The sequence below is a fragment of the Lacerta agilis genome, chromosome 2, assembly GCF_009819535.1.
Source record: "Lacerta agilis isolate rLacAgi1 chromosome 2, rLacAgi1.pri, whole genome shotgun sequence".
Taxonomy (NCBI): domain Eukaryota; kingdom Metazoa; phylum Chordata; class Lepidosauria; order Squamata; family Lacertidae; genus Lacerta; species Lacerta agilis.
Genome location: NC_046313.1, coordinates 19,814,575 through 19,834,903, shown reverse-complemented (window position 1 = coordinate 19,834,903; position 20,329 = coordinate 19,814,575). Strand labels below are relative to the sequence as shown.

The 20,329-nt window shown below is 44.5% G+C and overlaps 1 protein-coding gene across 1 annotated transcript in view; it reads left to right on the top strand.

Annotated features, from left to right (window-relative positions):
- ERN1 (endoplasmic reticulum to nucleus signaling 1) overlaps nucleotides 1–20,329 on the top strand; it is a 57,808-nt gene that overhangs the window by 33,474 nt on the left and 4,005 nt on the right. The window contains exons 5-20 of the mRNA XM_033138848.1: nucleotides 1,866–1,938; nucleotides 2,609–2,731; nucleotides 4,196–4,297; nucleotides 4,407–4,668; nucleotides 7,086–7,164; nucleotides 8,341–8,497; nucleotides 10,125–10,243; nucleotides 11,812–12,003; nucleotides 13,169–13,430; nucleotides 14,731–14,821; nucleotides 16,098–16,287; nucleotides 17,289–17,388; nucleotides 18,292–18,491; nucleotides 19,224–19,371; nucleotides 19,605–19,732; nucleotides 20,128–20,251. Coding sequence (XP_032994739.1) covers nucleotides 1,866–1,938; nucleotides 2,609–2,731; nucleotides 4,196–4,297; nucleotides 4,407–4,668; nucleotides 7,086–7,164; nucleotides 8,341–8,497; nucleotides 10,125–10,243; nucleotides 11,812–12,003; nucleotides 13,169–13,430; nucleotides 14,731–14,821; nucleotides 16,098–16,287; nucleotides 17,289–17,388; nucleotides 18,292–18,491; nucleotides 19,224–19,371; nucleotides 19,605–19,732; nucleotides 20,128–20,251 — 2,350 coding nt within the window. The remainder of the gene's footprint in view (nucleotides 1–1,865; nucleotides 1,939–2,608; nucleotides 2,732–4,195; nucleotides 4,298–4,406; nucleotides 4,669–7,085; nucleotides 7,165–8,340; nucleotides 8,498–10,124; nucleotides 10,244–11,811; nucleotides 12,004–13,168; nucleotides 13,431–14,730; nucleotides 14,822–16,097; nucleotides 16,288–17,288; nucleotides 17,389–18,291; nucleotides 18,492–19,223; nucleotides 19,372–19,604; nucleotides 19,733–20,127; nucleotides 20,252–20,329) is intronic.

Below are 20,329 nucleotides of genomic sequence, written 5' to 3'. Positions count from 1 at the left end.
CACACACACACAACTCAACTCAACAGCTTTGGGCAAAACTCTTAACAACTTTTCTCTCTGGATTTGTCACTTTTTGAAATATGGCAACCCTAGTCCCCCCCCCCCCCAAATATTATAATTAGAAATAAAATCTCTCGAGTAAAAACTGGGGAGAGGTGAGGCCGGTGCGAGAATAAGGATGCCACAAGCCTACAAAACACCTCATTTTCACCTGTGAAATGTTGGACGGTATGCTTTAGCTCAGTGCAGGCGTTCAGATCCTACATTGATCTGGACTGTGCTACTCTGCCCTTACTGCCTGTGGCAGAGGTGCCAGTCTGTTTGGCACCTCTTTGTTGGGCTTCATGTTTCCATAGTGGCTTACAGGCATGGAGCCCAACAATACATGTCATTCCTCTGCATATGCCCCAGTTTAGTGCTGCACAGACTTGAGTGATGGCCATGTGTCCTAGGCACCTAGATACATGAAACGTATCCTAAGAGTATCTGCCGGAGCCTTGGCAGGGGGTTGATCTAGATAACCCTGAGGACGCCTTCCAGATGTGCCGTTTAGTGATTCTGTGAAGAAGAAGAAGAAGAAGAAGAAGAAGAAGAAGAAGAAGAAGAAGAAGAAGAAGCAGCAGCAGCAGCAGCGTTTGGATTTGATATCCCGCTTTATCACTACCCTAGGAGTCTCAAAGCTGCTAACAATCTCCTTTCCCTTCCTCCCCCACAACAAACACTCTGTGAGGTGAGTGGGGCTGAGAGACTTCAGAGAAGTGTGACTAACCCAAGGTCACCCAGCAGCTGCATGTGGAGGAGCGGGGAATCGAACCCGGTTCACCAGATTACAAGTCCACTGCTCTTAACCACTACACCACGTTGGCTTTCCGTGCGAGTGTAGCACCAGTGCTCTCAAGATTATCTTGCTGTACGTTGGACATGGACTTCTGCGATGAAATAAGTAGATCAAAATCAACGCAGAATGGTGTATGCCCTGGTTCCCGCCTCTCTCTCAGGACCAGAGAGATGTCAGATTTGTTTGATCGGTGTGGTAGAGGAAACATCAGACACGGACTGAGGAGATCAAGGTTCTTTGGGCCTGTCTGCCTCTTAGTCTAACGTACACTGTGAGGATAAAATGGTGAGGAGGAACAATGTGATCCTTAAAAAAAAAAAACTTAAAAGTCAGTCTTGTGTTTCTGTTTGGTACTAAAATGCATTTATATCTGGCTGTTTTCTGCTCATTGTTCCATATTAGTATATGGGGCTTCATGGGAGCAAGTGGCACCTAAATTGTCATCCACCCACCCCCTTCTTGCAAGAAATGCACATTTGAACATTTAGGAGGGAGAGAAAGGGGGGGAGATAACATCTGCTTCTCTTTCCTGTGGTATTTCTCAAAATGGAGACCCAAGATTCTATCTAGGGCATGTGAGCAGTGTTGCAATATGTAATAACGTTGGGTGTGGGGAGAGAATAGCAGACCTCCCATTTTCAATAACCGGAAGTTGGAAGACCAAAAGGGGAATAAAGAACTTCATCAGGCTCTTCCATCAGAAGCAATTGCCATCTCTGAATTGTTATCCTTGAACTTTAAGCGATGATATGTTCTTGTAGCAATGGAAAGGTATCCAGGTCACAGCTTCACCGATGCAAGCCTTTTGTCGTGTCATATGACGCAGGGTGCATGCAGATCACAGATAAGCCCAAATAGCCCTGACGTACATTAATCTGCCAGGGCAGGCAAACCCCTAAACTCCTTCAACCCTAAAACGATAGCACGCTTAGAAATGGCGTTTGCTGCTGATTTCTTGTTATCTTGCAAATCTCGGTGGATGCTGAATATGAAATTGAGATGGCTAAAGTGAATATTTCTATTCCAGAAACTGCCATTCACCATTCCCGAGCTAGTTCAAGCATCTCCTTGCCGCAGTTCAGATGGAATTCTGTACATGGGTAAGGCTCCATTTGCTTCCTAAAAGTTAACTTGAGTGCGTTTTAGGACACTGTCACAGAAATTGTTGCAGCTCCATCGGTATTTTCTGGTATTTACGCCTAGCTTTTAATTCCTTACGACCAAACAAAACCACCTGCCTTCAGTTAAATGACCTATTTTGTGACGCACTGTTTTGTCCCTGGTCTTTTTAAACATGTTTGTGTTTGTGTGTATATACGGTAATCTCTTTCATGCTCAAAATAGACCTCTGTCTTAGGCAGACCACCCAGAGCTATCTCCATGTAAGTTTTGGATAGCTAGGTTTAATTTCACATTCTGCAGGCGACACATTGACTAGAGTCACAGACAACACCCCTTGCCAGTTCCTTCAGTGGTTTTGCATGGCTAGCATGCATCATTGAGCTCCGATAGGGCTCCTTGCTTGCCCAGGTGGAATTACAGAGTGATATGTGCTCCGCCTACTTTTGCTTCTGGCCCCGCCCACCACCAGCGATGTTGCCCCTAGAAGGTTGCCTAGAAAGGAACGTGACCTCCAGCTCTACCATAAAGCACACTGTGCTGTAAAAGCAATGTTTTGAGTAGCCAGTTGCTGGTTGGCAGGAAACTGAAGAACGGGGTGTTTTCAGAATTGATTTTAGCAGTACTAAAATGCTGATATTTCCCATTTAGGAAAGAAGCAAGACAGCTGGTATGTGGTGGACCTCATGACAGGGGAAAAACAGCAGACCTTAACTTCTTCATTTGCCGAAAGCCTGTGTCCGTCTACATCTCTCCTGTATCTTGGTCGAACAGGTAACACACACACACACACACACACACACACACACACACACACACACCAAACCTCTCCCCTGCTTCAGAGGTAACTTTTGAAAGCCAAGCCAGCCAGACCTGAAAGGAATAAGCTCATAGTAATGAAGTTTATTTAACGTAACTAGATGAAGGCTTCATGGTAAAAAAATCATTAACTTTCACCTAACAATGGGACTGTGCTGTTTGCATGCATTCGATGGAGTTTACAATGGCTGCTTGCCCTTTGGTGGATTGTTCGTCATCTTATTTTATTCAGTCAGAAACGAGTTAACCCACGTCATCCACAAACTATTTGGGTCTTGTCGAAATGGCTGTTGAAAAAGGCCAAGGAGGATCCATTTGGCCCAGCACCCTCTTGGCCACAGTGGCCCACCCCCTGCTGCTGGGAACCTGTGAATGCAGTGGTAGCCCCCTGCCCACTTGTATCTGGTGTTATTCATGGGCAGGGACACAGGTGGCACTGTGGTCTAAACCACTGAGCCTCTTGGACTTGCCAGTCGGAAGGTCGGCGGTTCGAATCTCTGCAATGGAGTGAGCTCCCATTGCTCTGTCCCAGCTCCTTCCAACCTAGCAGTTCGAAAGCACACCAATGCAAGTAGAGAATAGGTACCACTGCAGCAGGAAGGTAAACGGCGTTTCTGCACGCTCTGATTTCCGTCACGGTGTCCCGTTGTACCAGAAGTGGTTTAGTTATGCTGGCCGCATGACCCGGAAAGCTATCTGCGGAGAAACAGATGATAGCAAAGACTTCTCTGTCCCTGCCTGAGATCTCAGGGGAGCTGCTGCCAGTCAGAGTAGACAATAGAAGGACTGATAGTCTGACTTGATATGAAGCCAACTTCCTGTGTTCTAAGGACCCTTAGCAGGCCCAAGACCATTTTGCAGAGAGGGCACCCCAAGTACGTTATTTTGCTGGGCGTGGGAACCAAAACGCCTGCATGTTCCTGTCTGAACGTGGCCTTTGGTCTTTTAACTCGATAGCATTTTTCAGTAGTGCAAGATCCTGTCTTGTAACCATATCATTAGTCCTATGCGCAGAAGCCAGGAACTCCTCAACCCGCAGTCTCAGAAACTGGAAAATATGCTTTGAAGGTTACAGGAGCTGCCGCACAGCTATGATCTGCGAGATTCTAGCTTGTAAGACAGACGCTAGTCCACATTCAGAGGCAGGCGTGTAGTTTCATGAACTGGAAAAAAGTCTATAATCAGAAATTGAGCAGCAAATTATAAGAGGAGTCCATTTTTCTTTTCAAAATACTGCAGGATGGGTGTTTAAATCTGCTAATCATACTCATGGGGGGAAATTTGCAAAAAGTACAATAACATGAAGGTGTCCACATACTTTGTTCTGAGGATCGTCTAGCAAGAGAGGTGGGTGTTTGGTTTTGTTTGACACAGTATGAATTGAAATTTTGGGGTTTTTTGTGTTTTTTTTTGGACCAGAGTATACCATCACCATGTACGATACCAAGAGTAAGGAGCTACGATGGAACGCCACTTACTTTGACTACGCAGCCACCTTGCCTGATGAAGACGTCCAATATAGTAAGAACTGGGGTTCTAATTTCAGTCTGAGGTGCTAATACTGTACATTTCATGTAACTATGAGTTTGCAAAGGCTCCGTGCGATTGCTTGCATCTCTTTACCTTGCAGAAATGTCCCACTTTGCATCTAACGGAGACGGACTGGTGGTAACTGTGGACAGCGAGTCAGGCGACGTCTTGTGGATCCAGAATTACGGCTCCCCTGTCGTAGCCTTCTATATCTGGCAGCGGGAAGGATTGTGGAAAGTGATGCACACAAATGTGGGCATAGAAACCCTGCGCTATCTCACCTTCATGTCTGGCGAAGTTGGACGCATCACTAAGTGGAAGTATCCCTTTCCCAAAGAAACAGAGGCCAAAAGCAAATTGATGTGAGTATAATTTCTGCCCCTCCTAAATGGTATTATTTTTTTAAAAAAGTGTTCATTGTGTCAGGTCAACTTGGTTATTATCTAGCATGGAATTAAAACATGCTTTCACTGTGGTCTCCCATTTCCTGCAAGTAACCTATGATGTTTTTTTTTAAAAAAAATAATAATTGTACACTTCGCTTCTGCAGATTATGTAACGAAATCACCCTATATTAAATAATTTGCATGTTCACGGAGGGCTTTTCCAAATGATTGTTTTACTGTCGATCTTCTTTTTAGTGCCGGACTGCTTCAATGCCCACCACCCCAAAAATACAATCCAAACAGAAATCCAAGATGTGATGGATGTAATGGGATATTCCTGAAACTGAAATCATTCATTTGATTTCTGTTTGAGGAATATCTCATGTATCAGTAGCCTCTTGAAATGTTAAAATCTTCTAGCAAAATCCCTGCTCCATAACCCTGCCCTGCTTTTTTTGAATGTTCCCCTCCCCTGCCCTTTAAATATATTGGTAGACTCTTGGTTCTCCTTTGCCATAGTGTATTTCCTCCCTGTTCTTACAATAATGGCTGTGATCCAAACACTTGCTTCAAGGCCCCCAATTTTCACCACATTCATCCAGGTGCAACATCTCATGGTGACAGGGAGGTGTTGGGGGTGCTGAAATGAGATAGGCAGATCCACAGGAATCCAGGTCAATTTTTTAAAATCAGCGAATGACCTTACTTAGCGATAGCATAGCTATTCCCCCCCCCCCCAAGCAAGGAATATATTTCACTTTATTCTTGAATTGGAACTAGCACCACTATAGGTTTGTTTGGCTTTTTGTCATCTGGGAAGGCCTGGAGATTAGAATATACAAACGTTAAGTAAAGAAAATAAGAGGACTGGAGTTGTATGTTTGTTTTCACAATACGCCGTAAAAAACAACACTTACACAATTCAGTTTACTGTCCTGCAGTCATGCTCAAAGATTTTATTTGATATTTCAAGATGTTTCTGTGAAAGTATAGTCATACCTTGAAAGTCGAACGCTTTGGAACGCAGATGTTTTGGCTCCCAAACGCCGCAAACCCGGAAGTGATTGTTTTCGGTTTGCAAACGTTCTTTGGAACCCGAACGTCCGTCGCAGCTTCCAATTGGCTACAGGAGCTTCCTGCAGCCAATCGGAAGCCGCGCCAAGGTATGACTGTAACGCAGTTTCAAAATACAAGGACACCATGGGATTTAATAAGGCAAAGTTTGGGTTCAGCCCTTCCAAGTCAAGTAATTAGCACTATAAACATTTTTTAAAAAGCAGCAACTATATTTCCATATTTAATTCATAATGCTTAAAATGGAGATACAGATTTGAATGCAGACGTGCAAACAGGAAGCTGTTGTAGCCCATTGAGATGAATGGCACTGGTGTAGAACATGGAAGCAGGGGTTTTGTGGCTGTCGCTCCAGACTGATTAATAATAATAATAATAATTATAATTATAATTATAATAATAAAAAAATTTTATTTATACCCTGCCCTTCCCAGCCAAAAACCGGACTCAGGGCAGCTAACACTAATTACAATCACAGCAAAAACATACAAACAATTAATTTAAAATACAGATTAAAATACAAATTAAAAATTAAAAACTGCAGTCTTATTTTCAAATAGCCCACCAATAAAAGAATGAAACATAAGTATCAAACAGAAACCAACCCAAAGGCCAGGTGGAACAGCTCCGTCTGAGCCCTTGGAACATTTGGGCCTAGTTACAGCTGTTACATTTTGTACTTCACTTTTCCAGAACAGACCTGGTCCTTTTTGTGCATGTATTTCCAGTTGCTCGGCTTGATGTTATTATGTAAAATATATAGTGATATTTGCAGGTGGTTGTGTTGTACAGTGGTACCTTGGTTTATGAACTTAATCCGTTCCGGAAGTCCATTCTTAAACCAAAGCGTTCTTAAACCAAGGTGTGTTTTCCCATAGTAGCGGGGGACTCGATTTACAAATAGGACACACTCAACAGGAAGCGGAACATGTTCTGCTTCCAAGTCAAAGTTCACAAATCAAAACACCTACTTCTTGGTTTGCAGCGTTCTTAAGCCAAGTTGTTCATAAACTAAGCTGTTCTTAAACCAAGGTACCACTGTGTATATATATGGCGACACCTTTGTCTCAACCGTTTCGGGTTCACCCGAAAATAAGCACAGAAGTACAGTCGTGCCTTGGAAGTCAAATGGAATCCGTTCCGGAAGTCCGTTCGACTTCCAAAACGTTCGAAAACCAGAACACTCACTTCCGGGTTTTGATCGTTTGGGAGCCGATTTTTTGGGGAGCCAAGGCGTTCGAGATCCAAGGTACGGCTGTATCTTAAATAAAGAAGTAAACAGCAGGCATTGTAATATTTTCTTCCTGACTCCCTTCTAGGCCAACGCTCTACGTAGGGAAATACTCTACGGGCTTGTATGCATCGCCATCGATGGTCCACGAAGGAGTGGCTATTATGGTAAGCTGGCCAAGAGGCCTCATCTTTAGGAAGGACAGTTTCCAGAATCTGGAATCCAGATGCAAAAAAAAAAAAAAAACAGAGAAAGGAACCTGAGCTCTTTCTCTGCATTTCTTCGCAATATGAATTCATAATCCAGTTTCTTCAGTGTCCCTGTCGGTATCTGTCTTGGGTGTGAAATGGTTTTTAATTGATCAGTCCCATTGGGATGTATCATCGGAAGTGATTACAAAAATCAAACGAATGAATAGATGCCTTAGGGTGAATTTTATTTATTTGTTTGTTTATTTATTTATTTATTTTATCTTTTGTCCCAATTGTGGGGAAATATTTGATTCTGTAAATGACAAGAATCAAAGGCTTATTTTGTCCAAAGAAAAAGGAAAAAGCAAGCTATATGAGTTCAGCAAGCAGATAAGAATAATTCTGGCCATTTCAAATAAAGGGGGAGGGGGTGGAACAGGAAAAAAAAAACTCTGGTAAATTGCTTGTTTATTTTAAGGCATGTATAAACTGTTTAATCGTTAGCAATTCTAAGCAGCGTACATGAAATTGAACCATACAGAGAATTAAAACACTGCAAAGTCATCCTCGAACCTCAAACATTGACTTAAAATGCCTGCTGGAATAAGGAAGTCTTTTGCCATGTTCAGATATCATTCGGGAGCGAGTTCCACAAGCTTGGTCTAGATGCAGTAGCTGTGGCCACCATGGTGTCACGTTAATGACAAAAAGTAAATGGATTTGCATCATTCTCCTTTGGTAATTGCTCTCCAAACTTTAAATCTATTAAAAGTATTTTAGCAATCTCATCAGTGAAGCCCTTCCCATACAAGACTCAGAAACTGTCTTTGACTTATCCCATAATTAGCATGGCTAAAGTACTTCTTTGCAACGCCCAGCCTTGAATTAATGACCCAAATAAAATACATGAAATTACCTTCTGAGCAGCTTACCGTATGTCAACAACAGAGGCGCTTTATGGCCCATGCTCTTTGAGTTCATTGTTTGCCTGAAACATCTGTTAGTATGTTAAAAATCGGCTTGAACATCCGTGATATAAAATGAACACCCAATAAAATTTTAAAATTACTTGTTATCTTTCTAAGTGTGACATTACTGCATTCAAAGAACAGTAAGTAATTGCACAATTTCCCTCCCTCTCTCTCTCTCTAGCCCCGGGGAAGTCCCATACCGCTGATTGAGGGTCCCAAAACACACGGCGTAACAATTGAAGAGTGTGTTATCACCCCCAGTACAGATCTGAAGTTTTCATCCGGATTTAAACAGAAGAACAGTTTGCGCTATTTGAGGAATCACTGGCTTTTAATAGGTATTAGGAAGTAAACATCAGGATTTTTTTCTGTGTTGCACTGCCCTCTGGTGGACAGAATACAAATTTAAGATGCATATTATATCCTCAGATTGGGTATGCATGAATTTACCAGGGGATACGCAAAATGGAAATTCTTGATTTTAAGTATTCAGTCCTGCCTTGCTCATACCATAAAGATATCATGAGTAAGAACTTAAGAACTAAAAAATTAATGAGCAGGCATTTGCAAATCCATTAATTTATTAACACACCATTTTACAGGAAGAGTTTTTGGGTGTATGAAGCTTGCAATTGTTTAGTTATAGGCCCATCGCTACAAGACATGATAGTGGATTTTAGGTAAAGGTAAAATACACGCCAAAGTTTAATACAAACTGGTACATAGTTAACTGTAGGAAATTCTCAACTACATCATGAATTACTCAATAATATGCAGCTTAGTCGGCAGAGCATCTTAATCTCAGGGTTGCGGGTTCGAGACACGTTTTGGGGGAAAGATTCCTTCATTGCAGAGGGTTGGACTAGATGACGCTTCCAGTCCTACAATTCTATGAATTGGTGGCCATTAGCTTTAATGGCCGGGACGCAGGTGGCGCTGTGGTTTAAACCACAGAGCCTAGGGCTTGCTGATCAGAAGGTCGGCGGTTCAAATCCCCGTGACAGGGTGAGCTCCTGTTGCTCAGTCCCAGCTCCTGCCCACCTAGCAGTTCGAAAGCACGTCAAAGTGCAAGTAGATAAATAGGTACCACTCTGGCGGGAAGGTAAACGGCGTTTCCGTGCGCTGCTCTGGTTCGCCAGAAGCGGCTTAGTCATGCTTGCCACATGACCCGGAAGCTGTATGCCGGCTCCCTCGGCCAGTAACACGAGATGAGCGCCGCAACCCCAGAGTCGGACACGACTGGACCTAATGGTCAGGGGTCCCTTTACCTTTACCTAGCTTTAAAAAGCTATTGAATTCATAGAGGATATGTCTATCCAACTAGCAGGCTAGTGATAGCTAAATGGGCGCTTTTATCAGAGCTGGGGTGCCTTTTGCAACCTAAGGGCCACCTTCCCTTCTGGAAAACATCCCAAGGACCACATACCAATAGTGGGCGGGGTCAGAGGCAAAATTTCATAGAACTCGTTTCTGCATTTGACTAGGGACAAGTTTCCATACTTATGCCTGCCTCTGCCCTCCACCCAGATTGGCAAGAGGCAGTATCGGGCTTCACGGATGCAGTCAAGCCGGGCTTGGGGAGTGTAGTAGGGCCAGTGAGGGGGTTTGCCCTGGAGAGAATTCTAAGGGCCAGGAAAAGAGGTGTGGGGCGCCACATTTGAACACACACACACACCGGACCTGAGGTTCCCCACTCCTACTTCCATAAGTTCCGAGCCAGTTACTGCTAAATAACAGGTGCTGGGAACAAACAAGGGTTGGGGAGCCGCTGTTGCCTTTATGCTTGCAAACTTCCCCAAAGTCGGGCACAGTTGGAAAGAGCTGGTTGGACCTTGGCTGCAATGCAGTGGAGTTGCCACATGTTGCCATACTCAGAAGACATCTGCATATAAGTATCTCCAGTCTGATCTTCGTTTGCTTGGCCATCTTTTCCCTTTGGGAATAACAGCACGTTCTTGTTTCCAGGGCACCACGAGACACCGTTATCGGCCCCGACTAAGATCCTAGAGAAGTTCCCAAGCAATTTGCCAAAGCGGCACGAAAATGTGATCCCGGCGGATTCGGACAAAGCTGCTTTTGAAGAGGTTGGTGAATAAACGAGGTCTCGTTTAACAGAGTCATTAGGAAATTGTCATCACAGAATACGTTCCACGTTGTGTAAAGTGAATGCATGGGGGAGACAGGATTTGCATGGGATTCCTCAGTCATGTGCGTGCAAATTACAGGATGCGCTTTTTTGTTGAGCATGCTTTTAAGCAGATTGGCCGGGGGGTGGGGTGGGGAATCATCCATTAATTTTTCCAGTCAGATGTGTTTCTCGCTTAGTTGATTGAGATGTTTGCCATGCTGCAAAGGAACAAGGTGCACACATCGGCCTCTGTTCCTGTTGCTCTGCAACAATATCTCATTCAAAATACGACCTTTACATTCTCCCCAAACCAGGAAGTTTGTGGGTCTCCCAGCTGGGAGCAGTGTGAAGGCTGTGTTTTAGATGCGATGTTCTTTCAGAGGCAGCAGGGGAACTTGTACACCCTGTTCCTGCCTAGGTGGGTAACATCCAAAGCCACTTGGTACAAACTCATTAGTGTGAGTTTGTGGGCTTTGTGAACAGCACAGGAACACCTGATGTAGCAGTATTGCTAAAGCTAAGCAGGCATGGAAGATCTCAGCCCCTTAGATGGGAGAACACAGGGAGCCCCATTTAAGAAAGGAGTATTAATGTATGTGTGTGTGTGTGTCTGTGTATATAATGTTTTATATTTCAATAAATGCAACAGTGAGTTTATTGAGTAACATGGCCAAACTGCTTCAAAAGCAGCTTCGCAACACCAGGGAAGTTCATGTGAAATAAGCGCTAAAGGATGGCAGGCTTGTTTCCTTGTTTTATTTCTATCTGCTTAATAGCCATGCAAATACGATTTTCACTATCTTGGGTCGGAATCATGTCTTTGAAAAGCATGAATCAGTTCTTGATAGATTTGCAATTTCTAGCCACTTTTTATTCTCCCCTTCCCCCCCCCCCCCGATCTTTTAAGCATTGAAAATTGGTTTTGTATTCATTTTCATGTTCCATTTTTGTATGTAAGCTGCCTTGGGGGAAGGGCTTTGCCCTGAAAGGTGGCATAAAAAGGTAAAGGGACCCCTGACCATTAGGTCCAGTTGTATCCAACTCTGGGGTTGCGGCGCTCATCTCGCGTTACTGGCCGAAGGAGCCGGCGTACAGCTTCCGGGTCATGTGGCCAGCATGACTAAGCTCTTCTGGCAAACCAGAGCAACGCATGGAAATGCCGTTTACCTTCCCACCGGAGTGGCACCTATTTATCTACTTGCACTTTGACGTGCTTTCGAACTGCTAGGTGGGCAGGAGCTGGGACTGAGCAACGGGAACTCACCCCATCACGGGGATTCGAACCGCCGACCTTCTGATCAGCAAGCCCTAGGCTCAGTGGTTTAACCCACAGCACTGCCCGTGTCCCCCGAAAGGTGGCATCGAAACATTAAAAATAGACCTTTGCCTAAGTGTATGTTGTTAACTTTGCAAGCCATTATCCTTGTTGACAAGTGCCCTTTTTCTAAGCAGCTGGGCAGCCATAATCGAGGTCGTTCCTTCCATGGAAGCCCCTTGAACTAATGCCATCTTTGGTTCTCTCAGGCAATCAATATGGGTGGCAGTTCCAGCAAGGACTTGCCTCCTCCCATTTCGGAGAATGCTGGAGAGACCCCCGGCCAGTCGCCACCTCGACCAGAGGCTCCCGTCGATTCCATTCTCAAGGACACGGCTACCGTCATCCTGAGCACTTTCCTGCTTGTTGGCTGGATAGCCTTTGTCATCACATATCCAATGGTAATTGGCCAGTTCGCAACATGATAGTCTAGTTTGCAGCACGGTAGTCTTGTGAATCGATAAGAAGGATTGGCGTTGTTGGTGCAGACTAACAGCAAGAGCATGGACATTTTGGGGTTGTTTTTACTAAACTGAGATTTATGCCCTCCCAAACATGACCTCAACAAGTCCTGATGGCAGCTAGCAACGTAATCTTTAAAATAACCCATGAGGTACAAGAGAGTAATGCACGTTTATATATTAATTTTCTAAACAGCTTTCTTAAAAGTCTGCACTCCAAGAACTGGTCCTTAGTTAAGTCTTTATTCTGTATCAAATACAGTGGTACCTCGGTTTTTGAACGCAATCTGTTCTGGAAGACTGTTCGACTTCCAAAACGTTTGAAAACCAAGGCACAAAGGGCGGTCGGCAAATTCAATAGAGAAAAGGGGGGATGACTCAGCAGAAGCTGTTCGACTTCTGAGGTGCGTTCAGAAACGGAAGCATTTACTTCCGGGTTTTTGGCATTCAAAAACCCTAAACGTTAGAAAACTGAGGTACCACTGTAGTTGATTGTTTGGGAGTACCCCACGCTATTAGGAGGGACAAAGATAAGTAGCTACATCTAAGTGTGGGTTGGGAAATTGCTTGAAGCTCCATGTCAGCTGCTTCCCACAAAAGTGCATGTTTTTATCTCAAGGTAAAACAATTATAATGTGCATTTTTAAAAAATTGGGAAATGCATTTAAAATTAATTGCACTATGAATTTCTGTTTATTGACACTCTATGAAACCAGCGTTCCATGGTTGGAAGCTGTGAAAATTAAAGCTGTTAATGTTGAAGCTAACCCCGATAACGGAGTTGTATCCAAAGTGCCCCTCTGCTGATGGGAAGCTCCTTGCTCTGCAAGAGGGGATTGGGAAATTTTTGCAAATTCTCCTTTTTCCTGCAGCCTCCCACGCTGTTCCAAAGAGTGTACCCAATTCTCTGGAGATTTGGGGGGCTGCACAGAGATTCTGTTCATGGAAACCTCTGCTTGATTAAAAATCCTACTATGAATGAAGGCATACAATCGGATACAACCTAAAGCCACAAAACAAATAAACATTAAATGCAAGAAAAGCAGCGGTTGGAGATTAAAAAAATAAAGTTTAATTTCCATCCATATTCCTCCCCCCCCTTAAGAGTGTGCATAATCAGCAACAGCGACAACATCAGCAATTCCAGAAACAGCTGGAGGAGAAGATTCAGCTGTTGCAGCAGCAGCCTTTCAATCCTCCCATTGACTTGCCCCCCGAGGCAGAATTCCTGGATGGCTCCTGCGTCAGGCCAGAGAGCTCGGCCACCAGCTCACCAAACATGTCTCCAAAAGCATCAAACCACTCCGCCTATTCCAACGTCTCCGCTTCTGATGTCGGGAGCTGCCTTTCCACTGAGCAAGAAGAAGGTGATAAAACCGAACTTAACCTTTTCTTGTAGATTCAGGCTTTGTACACACCGCCAGCTTAAAACGCAGCTAGGTTGTTCTCTGCCCCCCCCCATTCAGATAGAAAAAATGGATCAAGACACAGTATTTCATAATCAACCATAGGATAGATATTGATTGTGGCTAATGTTGCAAGTGCACCAATGCCCAAACCAGCAGCTTGGGGAGGGTATACACAGCCTAAGACTATATGACAGCACTAAGCAAGCCTAGATGGAGAGATGTCAACAGCCCTCTGTCTCTACCCTATTTCAGGGTCAGGCGTAGATATTATTATTTTGAATGGATCTTTTGAAAGTTTGGACATACATGAATTAGCATACATCTATTCCAGGCATCCCCAAACTTCGGCCCTCCAGATGTTTTGGCCTACAATTCCCATGATCCCTAGCTAACAGGACCAGTGGTCAGGGATGATGGGGATTGTAGTCCAAAACATCTGGAGGGCCGAAGTTTGGGGGTGCCTGATCTATTCCTTCAATAAAGTTGGTTCAGTTCACCTTGCATGACACCGAGGACTACCTAATCACAGTGTCAGTCTTGGGAACTTTTCTAGACAATCCTTGTATTGTATCCCAATGCCCCAAAGCTAGGACAGACAGCACATTCCCGGTTTAGTTTTTGGCAAGCAACCAGCTGGAAGAGAGCTCCGGAGTGATGGGGCAGACACTGAGCACCTTTCTCCATGTGCCTCCATTGCGGAGACTGGTACACAGGTGGTACTGTCGGTTGGCATTAGAGATTTCAGCAGAATGCCAAGGAGAAAGATACAAGCATTGCTCATTCTCCCGTCAACATATGCAGTAACAACTCCCGTCAGGTAAAGGTCGGGTGAAGGATAAGAACATTGTTATGGCAATGCAATTGTCGGTTTTTGCTATTACTCTTACAGACTGATTACACAGCTTAGTTATAGTAGCGTACAACATAAATGAGGCCAGATAGCTCAGTCAGTAGAGTGTGAGATTCTTAATCCCAGGGTTGTAGGTTCGAGCCCCACGTTGGGCGGAAGATTCCTGCATTAACAGGGAACTGGACTAGATTGGGGTCCCTTCCAGCTCAACGATTCTATTATTGCAACTGGAGTTGCTAAATCTGAATGCTTCTTTGTTTTAAAAGAAACCTGTGAAGTCCTTAAAGTACCCTGAATGTCTTCCCTTCCTTTCATGCTGAGCCTTTAAGTGCCATGTGAGAATATGTGCCTAAAAGGTGCCATGGGTATGTTCATTCCCCCCTCCCTTTCCTCTCCGCCCTTCTCCAGATGAAAACATGGCCACTATAGCGGTTGGAAAGATTTCGTTCAACCCGAAGGATGTGCTTGGACACGGAGCTGAGGGAACCATTGTTTACAGGTAAAGCACGAGACATGAATGCTGTACACAAGAGCCAAAGGCTTCTTCCGGGCTGTTGCTATATTGTGGGAGGGATTCGATTGCATACTGACAAATACAGTATACGTCTACTCTGACTTGGTGTTCTTGCAAAGCTAGCTTTTTTAAAAGGAAAAAAAGAAGGCTCTTTGCAGTAAGGCAAATGCACTGGCAAGTGTGGGATAACAAATTTCTTCTTGACACAAAGTCGCATGTCCTCCCCGCAAGCCAATTGAAATGAATGCCCAGTAAACTGTAGATGTTGCATAACGTTCCCACCAGCTTTGTGCAAACAAATTGGGATGTGGATGCTCAATAAGCAGGTTGCCTGGAAGAACCCAAGGGGTACTTATTAAGCCAGTGTCTGTGGTTCTTTTCCTGAGTGTGTGTTGGAAGAAACAGCTCCTACTACATTTTCTTTAAACATGCATGCCTATATTGTTACTTGTACACTTGCTGATGTCTGTGTCCAATGTTCACATTGGGCAGGATTGAACTAACAAGCCCTGCTAGTGGAAGCTAACACATGGACTCATGCTAGCACCCCAATTGGCTCAGGGTGTGGAGGGAGAGAACAGGTCAGATCGTTCAATCAAACAGAGCTGCTTAGTGCTACTTTGAATGGCTCTGTTTCTTTCCATCTGTTTCCAGCAACGAAAGCTAATTTCATGGCCTTCAGAGTTAAAGGTTTCCATGGACTCTGTCACCATATTTATTATTCCATGTTACATTTACACTTTCCAGCTTATCCTTCGAAGTACGGGGTGAGATTGACTGCAGTGTGAGAGGCCTGCCCACTTGCACAACAGGGCTTCTCCTTCCCTCTGCAGGCATCCCAAAAACCTGCTCCGGGGGGTTGGTGGATTCCACTGAAGCAGATAATGGAAGTGTGCAGAAAGGCTGGAGGAGCAGAGAAACCAGAAATTCTATTGCACAAGCATTGGGTGCCACCCGTGGCACCTTCTTCTCTGCCACTCTTTTGAGTAGTTGCTTCTCTTGCTTATTTGTCTCTCTTGTGTAGGAAAAAGTATGGCACCCCTTGCAGCATAACTGCCATCTTTGTGATGGCCACACAAGTGAGGGAGGCATCTCGTGCATCAACTTACTCAAATGTTCATCCATACAGTTCCAAATCTCCCTCTTTCCAGCCCAGAATAAAATTCTTTCAATACAGTTGGAACCATGGTAGCCTGATAATAACAGGCAAGATCGAGTTAATTCTAAGGAGTTTCTCTGTTGTATCTTGGCGTATCTACAGGGGGACATTTGACAATCGAGATGTTGCTGTGAAGAGAATTCTCCCCGAATGCTTCAGCTTCGCTGACCGGGAGGTGCAGCTGTTGCGGGAATCCGATGAACATCCAAATGTGATCCGCTATTTCTGCACGGAAAAGGACCGTCAGTTCCAATACATAGCCCTTGAGCTCTGTGCCGCGACTTTACAAGAGGTGAACTATGGATTAGACATGCATCTGCAGCTAAAACTGGGAGGGCATGGCAGCTCAAAAGAAAAAAAGTTTCCAATTTAAGTTACAGTAAGGCCACAGCTTTCCAGCTTATCCTTCAAAGTATGGGACACGGGTGGCGCTGTGGGTTAAACCACAGAGCCTAGGGCTTGCTGATCAGAAGGTCAGTGGTTTGAATCCCCATGACGGGGTGAGCTCCCGTTGCTCGGTCCGAGCTCCTGCCCACCTAGCAGTTTGAAAGCACGTCAAAGTGCAAGTAGATAAATAGGTACCACTCCGGTGGGAAGGTAAACAGCATTTCCATGCACTGCTCTGGTTCACCAGAAGCGGCTTAGTCATGCTGGCCACATGACCCGGAAGCTGTACGCTGGCTCCCTTGGCCAGTAATGCGAGATGAGCGCCGCAACCCCAGAGTCGGACACAACTGGACCTAATGGTCAGGGGTCCCTTTACCTTTACCTTTAAGGCCACAACTTACATGGGGGCTACATTCCAAGGATCCTGCCTAAAGCCAAAAGTGTGTATCGTCAAAACGTAATTGGGTTCAATGGTGGTGGGATTTTGTCTTTTCCTAGATGCCCACCCATTTTCTGCCCCCTTTGCGCAAGTTAAATGTGCACAAGTTGCAAGCTTACCGTATTTATTTCAAGCTTAATTGTGTGATTGCTTTGCATCTGGATATATTTTTTTCTATTCTATGTTTTCAGTGCATAATATGGCCAGTGAATCACAGCCAGTGAAGTGACTAGAGGCAGATAGACTGCTACTGTTCTAATTCTCTCCCATTTAAGACATTAGCACTAATTTAAGCCTACATACAAGATCATAGATAGAGCGCAGGGAATACCAAGCTGTGCAGCTAGATCTTCTGCATGTTCACTCAGAAGCAAGTTCCACTGTGCTGAATGAGGCTTACTCCCAAGGAAGTATGCATAGGACTGCAACCTTAAACTCATTTTTACCTTGTTTATATGCAATTCTAGTATGTGGAACAGAAGGACTTCAGTCAGCATGGTTTGCAGCCGATCACCCTCTTGCAACAGACAATGTCTGGTCTTGCATATCTCCACTCTCTCAACATTGGTAAGAAACAGTTTTATTTTAATATCCAACCACTGCAGTGGCTCAAATCCCCCCCCCCCCCCGGGAAAATTAAGATACTTAGGAGCTGGGAAGGAGCAACCGTATTATTGTTGCTAGATATAAGGCCATCAGTGCACATTGCCCCTTTGTAGAGTAGGCCTTAGTTACGGGCTCAGTTATAATAAGGTTTGGAAAGATAACTCACCCCAGTACAGAGTGTGTGTGCTCCCCAGTGAAGCCTCAACAGTTTTGGAAGGCAGGAACCAATTTGATAGGGAAAGCAGCAAATACTGTGTCCTATTGGGAACGCGGGTGGCGCTGTGGTCTAAACCACTGGGCCTCTTGGGCTTGTCGATCAGGTGAGCTCCCGTTTCTCTGTCTCAACTCCAACCTAGCAGTTCGAAAGTGAGTAGATATATAGGTACCACTGCGGAGGGAAGGTAAATGGCATTTCCATGCACTCTGGTTTCCATCACGGTGTGCCAGAAGCGGTTTAGTCATGCTGGGCACATTACCTGGAAAGCTGTCTGTGGATGAACGCCAGCTCCCTCGTCCTGAAAGCAAGATGAGTGCCGCAACCCCATAGTTGCCTTTGACTGGACTTGACCGCCCAGGTCTCCTTTACCTTTCCTTACTATGTCCTATTGTGACATCACATACTTAGCTAGAAGCACATGAGAGGGTCTGGGGTCAGCATCTGAAAGTGCAGGTAAGGAACCTGAGTTTCCCTCTGCTGCAAAGTATGGTAGTAATGCCCTCCAGCCCACCCAAATTTAAAGGAAAACTGGGAAATATCTGTGCTAATGGAGTAAGTATGTAACATAAGCCTATTGAATTAAGATAAGCAATAAAATGCTCTTTTTACTATTTAGAATCTCTCTGTCTCCACTATTTTTATATTAGTGCACAGAGACCTGAAGCCGCACAATATCCTCATCTCCATGCCCAATGCCCACGGAAAGGTCAAAGCCATGATTTCCGACTTCGGCCTCTGCAAGAAGCTTGCAGTGGGCAGGCACAGTTTCAGCCGTCGGTCCGGGGTCCCAGGCACTGAAGGCTGGATTGCTCCAGAGATACTGAGCGAGGACTGCAAAGAGAACCCGGTAAGTTGGCTGCACTTCTTCTTAGGACTTGAGCCTGGGCCATATCTGGTTTTCAACATGGCAATATATCAGCAGCTAAATACTGCAATATGTTGATCAGTATCACGATGTCTGGAATGTATCTCAGCTGCTTTCTTCCTCCCCACCTCCTGGAGATGGGTGCATGCCACATGGCCTTTCATGTCTCCCCGTCATCTTTTAAACGAAGCTTGAGGTTTATAGACTTCAGTGCTGGAATGAATTATTTTAAAAAACACAACAACAACCCACAGCGGATTTGGCAGAGTTATCTGAGTGAGACATGGGGTTAGATATATCTGGTCCTTGAGCTCTGAGTTATTATAATTAAAAGTTGTATACCTGTATGTCTCATCCAAAGGTGCAAGTAAGTAAGTAAGTAAGTGAGTGAGTAAGTTTTATTTACGGCCATTGGCCCAACACATAAAAATACAATTACAAAACAACCTATAATATTTAAAACCTTCGCCAGAGGCTGAAACCCTCTGCTCCTTACTAAATAAAAGCACAGACTGTCCGACTATCTATTTTCGCATTTTGGCTCCTGGATTAGCGGGGTTCTCCTGACCATATCAGAGCCCTTTTTTCTTCTTTAGAGCTAAGACTCTGTTCAGCCAAAGGTGCAAGAAAGTTCCTTATGTTGCTGCCAGTAACTTTCATACTTTCATTTGCTGTTACATTGCAATCTCTCTTTTAAAATGCTTCTCTTTACAGACACACACAGTGGATATTTTTTCAGCTGGCTGTGTCTTCTACTACGTGATCTCTGAAGGCAACCATCCATTTGGCAAATCCCTGCAGCGGCAAGCCAACATTTTGCTGGGTGCCTACAGCCTAGACTTCCTCAGTCTAGAGAAGCATGGTAAGCAAACAGAGAAGTTTTCCATTATTGTGAAGTGGAGCTGTGCACTTCTGTTGTTTCCAAAATAAATAAATGTATATTTATACCTAGAGAAAATACAACCATGGCATTCAAGAGTTGTTAGATAGAGTAGGAGACTCAAGAGTTCAAGTGGAAACTGAACTTTGCTCATGGAACTTCACAAAGTTGCATAGAATCTTGTGTATACATATTTCTTTCTCTTTTTTCAACAGAGGACATAGTTGCTCGTGACTTGATAGAGCAAATGATAAGTACAGATGCTCAGAAGCGTCCTTCGGCTAACTGTGTACTAAAGCATCCATTTTTCTGGAGTTTGGAAAAGCAACTCCAGTTTTTCCAGGTGAGTCGCAACCCTTTGGCCTGCTATTTTAATTTCACAATCTTAAATCTGCACTGGATTATATACAAATTTCAGAACCCTATACTGTACTGCATTTATAGGTAAATGTGGGCCTGAGGAGTAATGATTGTGCTGAGGGAGCTGCAGTCACTAAGCTTGGGGCTGCTGGAAAACTAGGCTTCTGCCATTTACTGGCACCTTTTACTCAACACAGGAATCTGCCTTATACCAAGTCAGGCTATTTGCCCATCTAGGGCAGCAGCTCTCCAGGGTTTCAGATAGAGGGAGTATCTTCCAGAAGATGCCGAAACGGGGACCTCTGCTGAGGAGGGAGGGGGGCACATAATTCTAGAGCCGAATCTCAACAAGCCATTAATGTGTGTTGTCGATTTCAGGATGTGAGTGATCGAATAGAAAAAGAATCCTTGGATGGTCCAATAGTAAAGGAGCTAGAGAAAGGAGGCAGAGCAGTGGTGAACATGGACTGGCGGGAGCACATCACGGTCCCTCTGCAGACAGGTGGGACTTCATTTTATTACCTTCATATATATAAGACTTACTGATCACCCTTCCACTATAGAGTAAAGAAGCACTTGC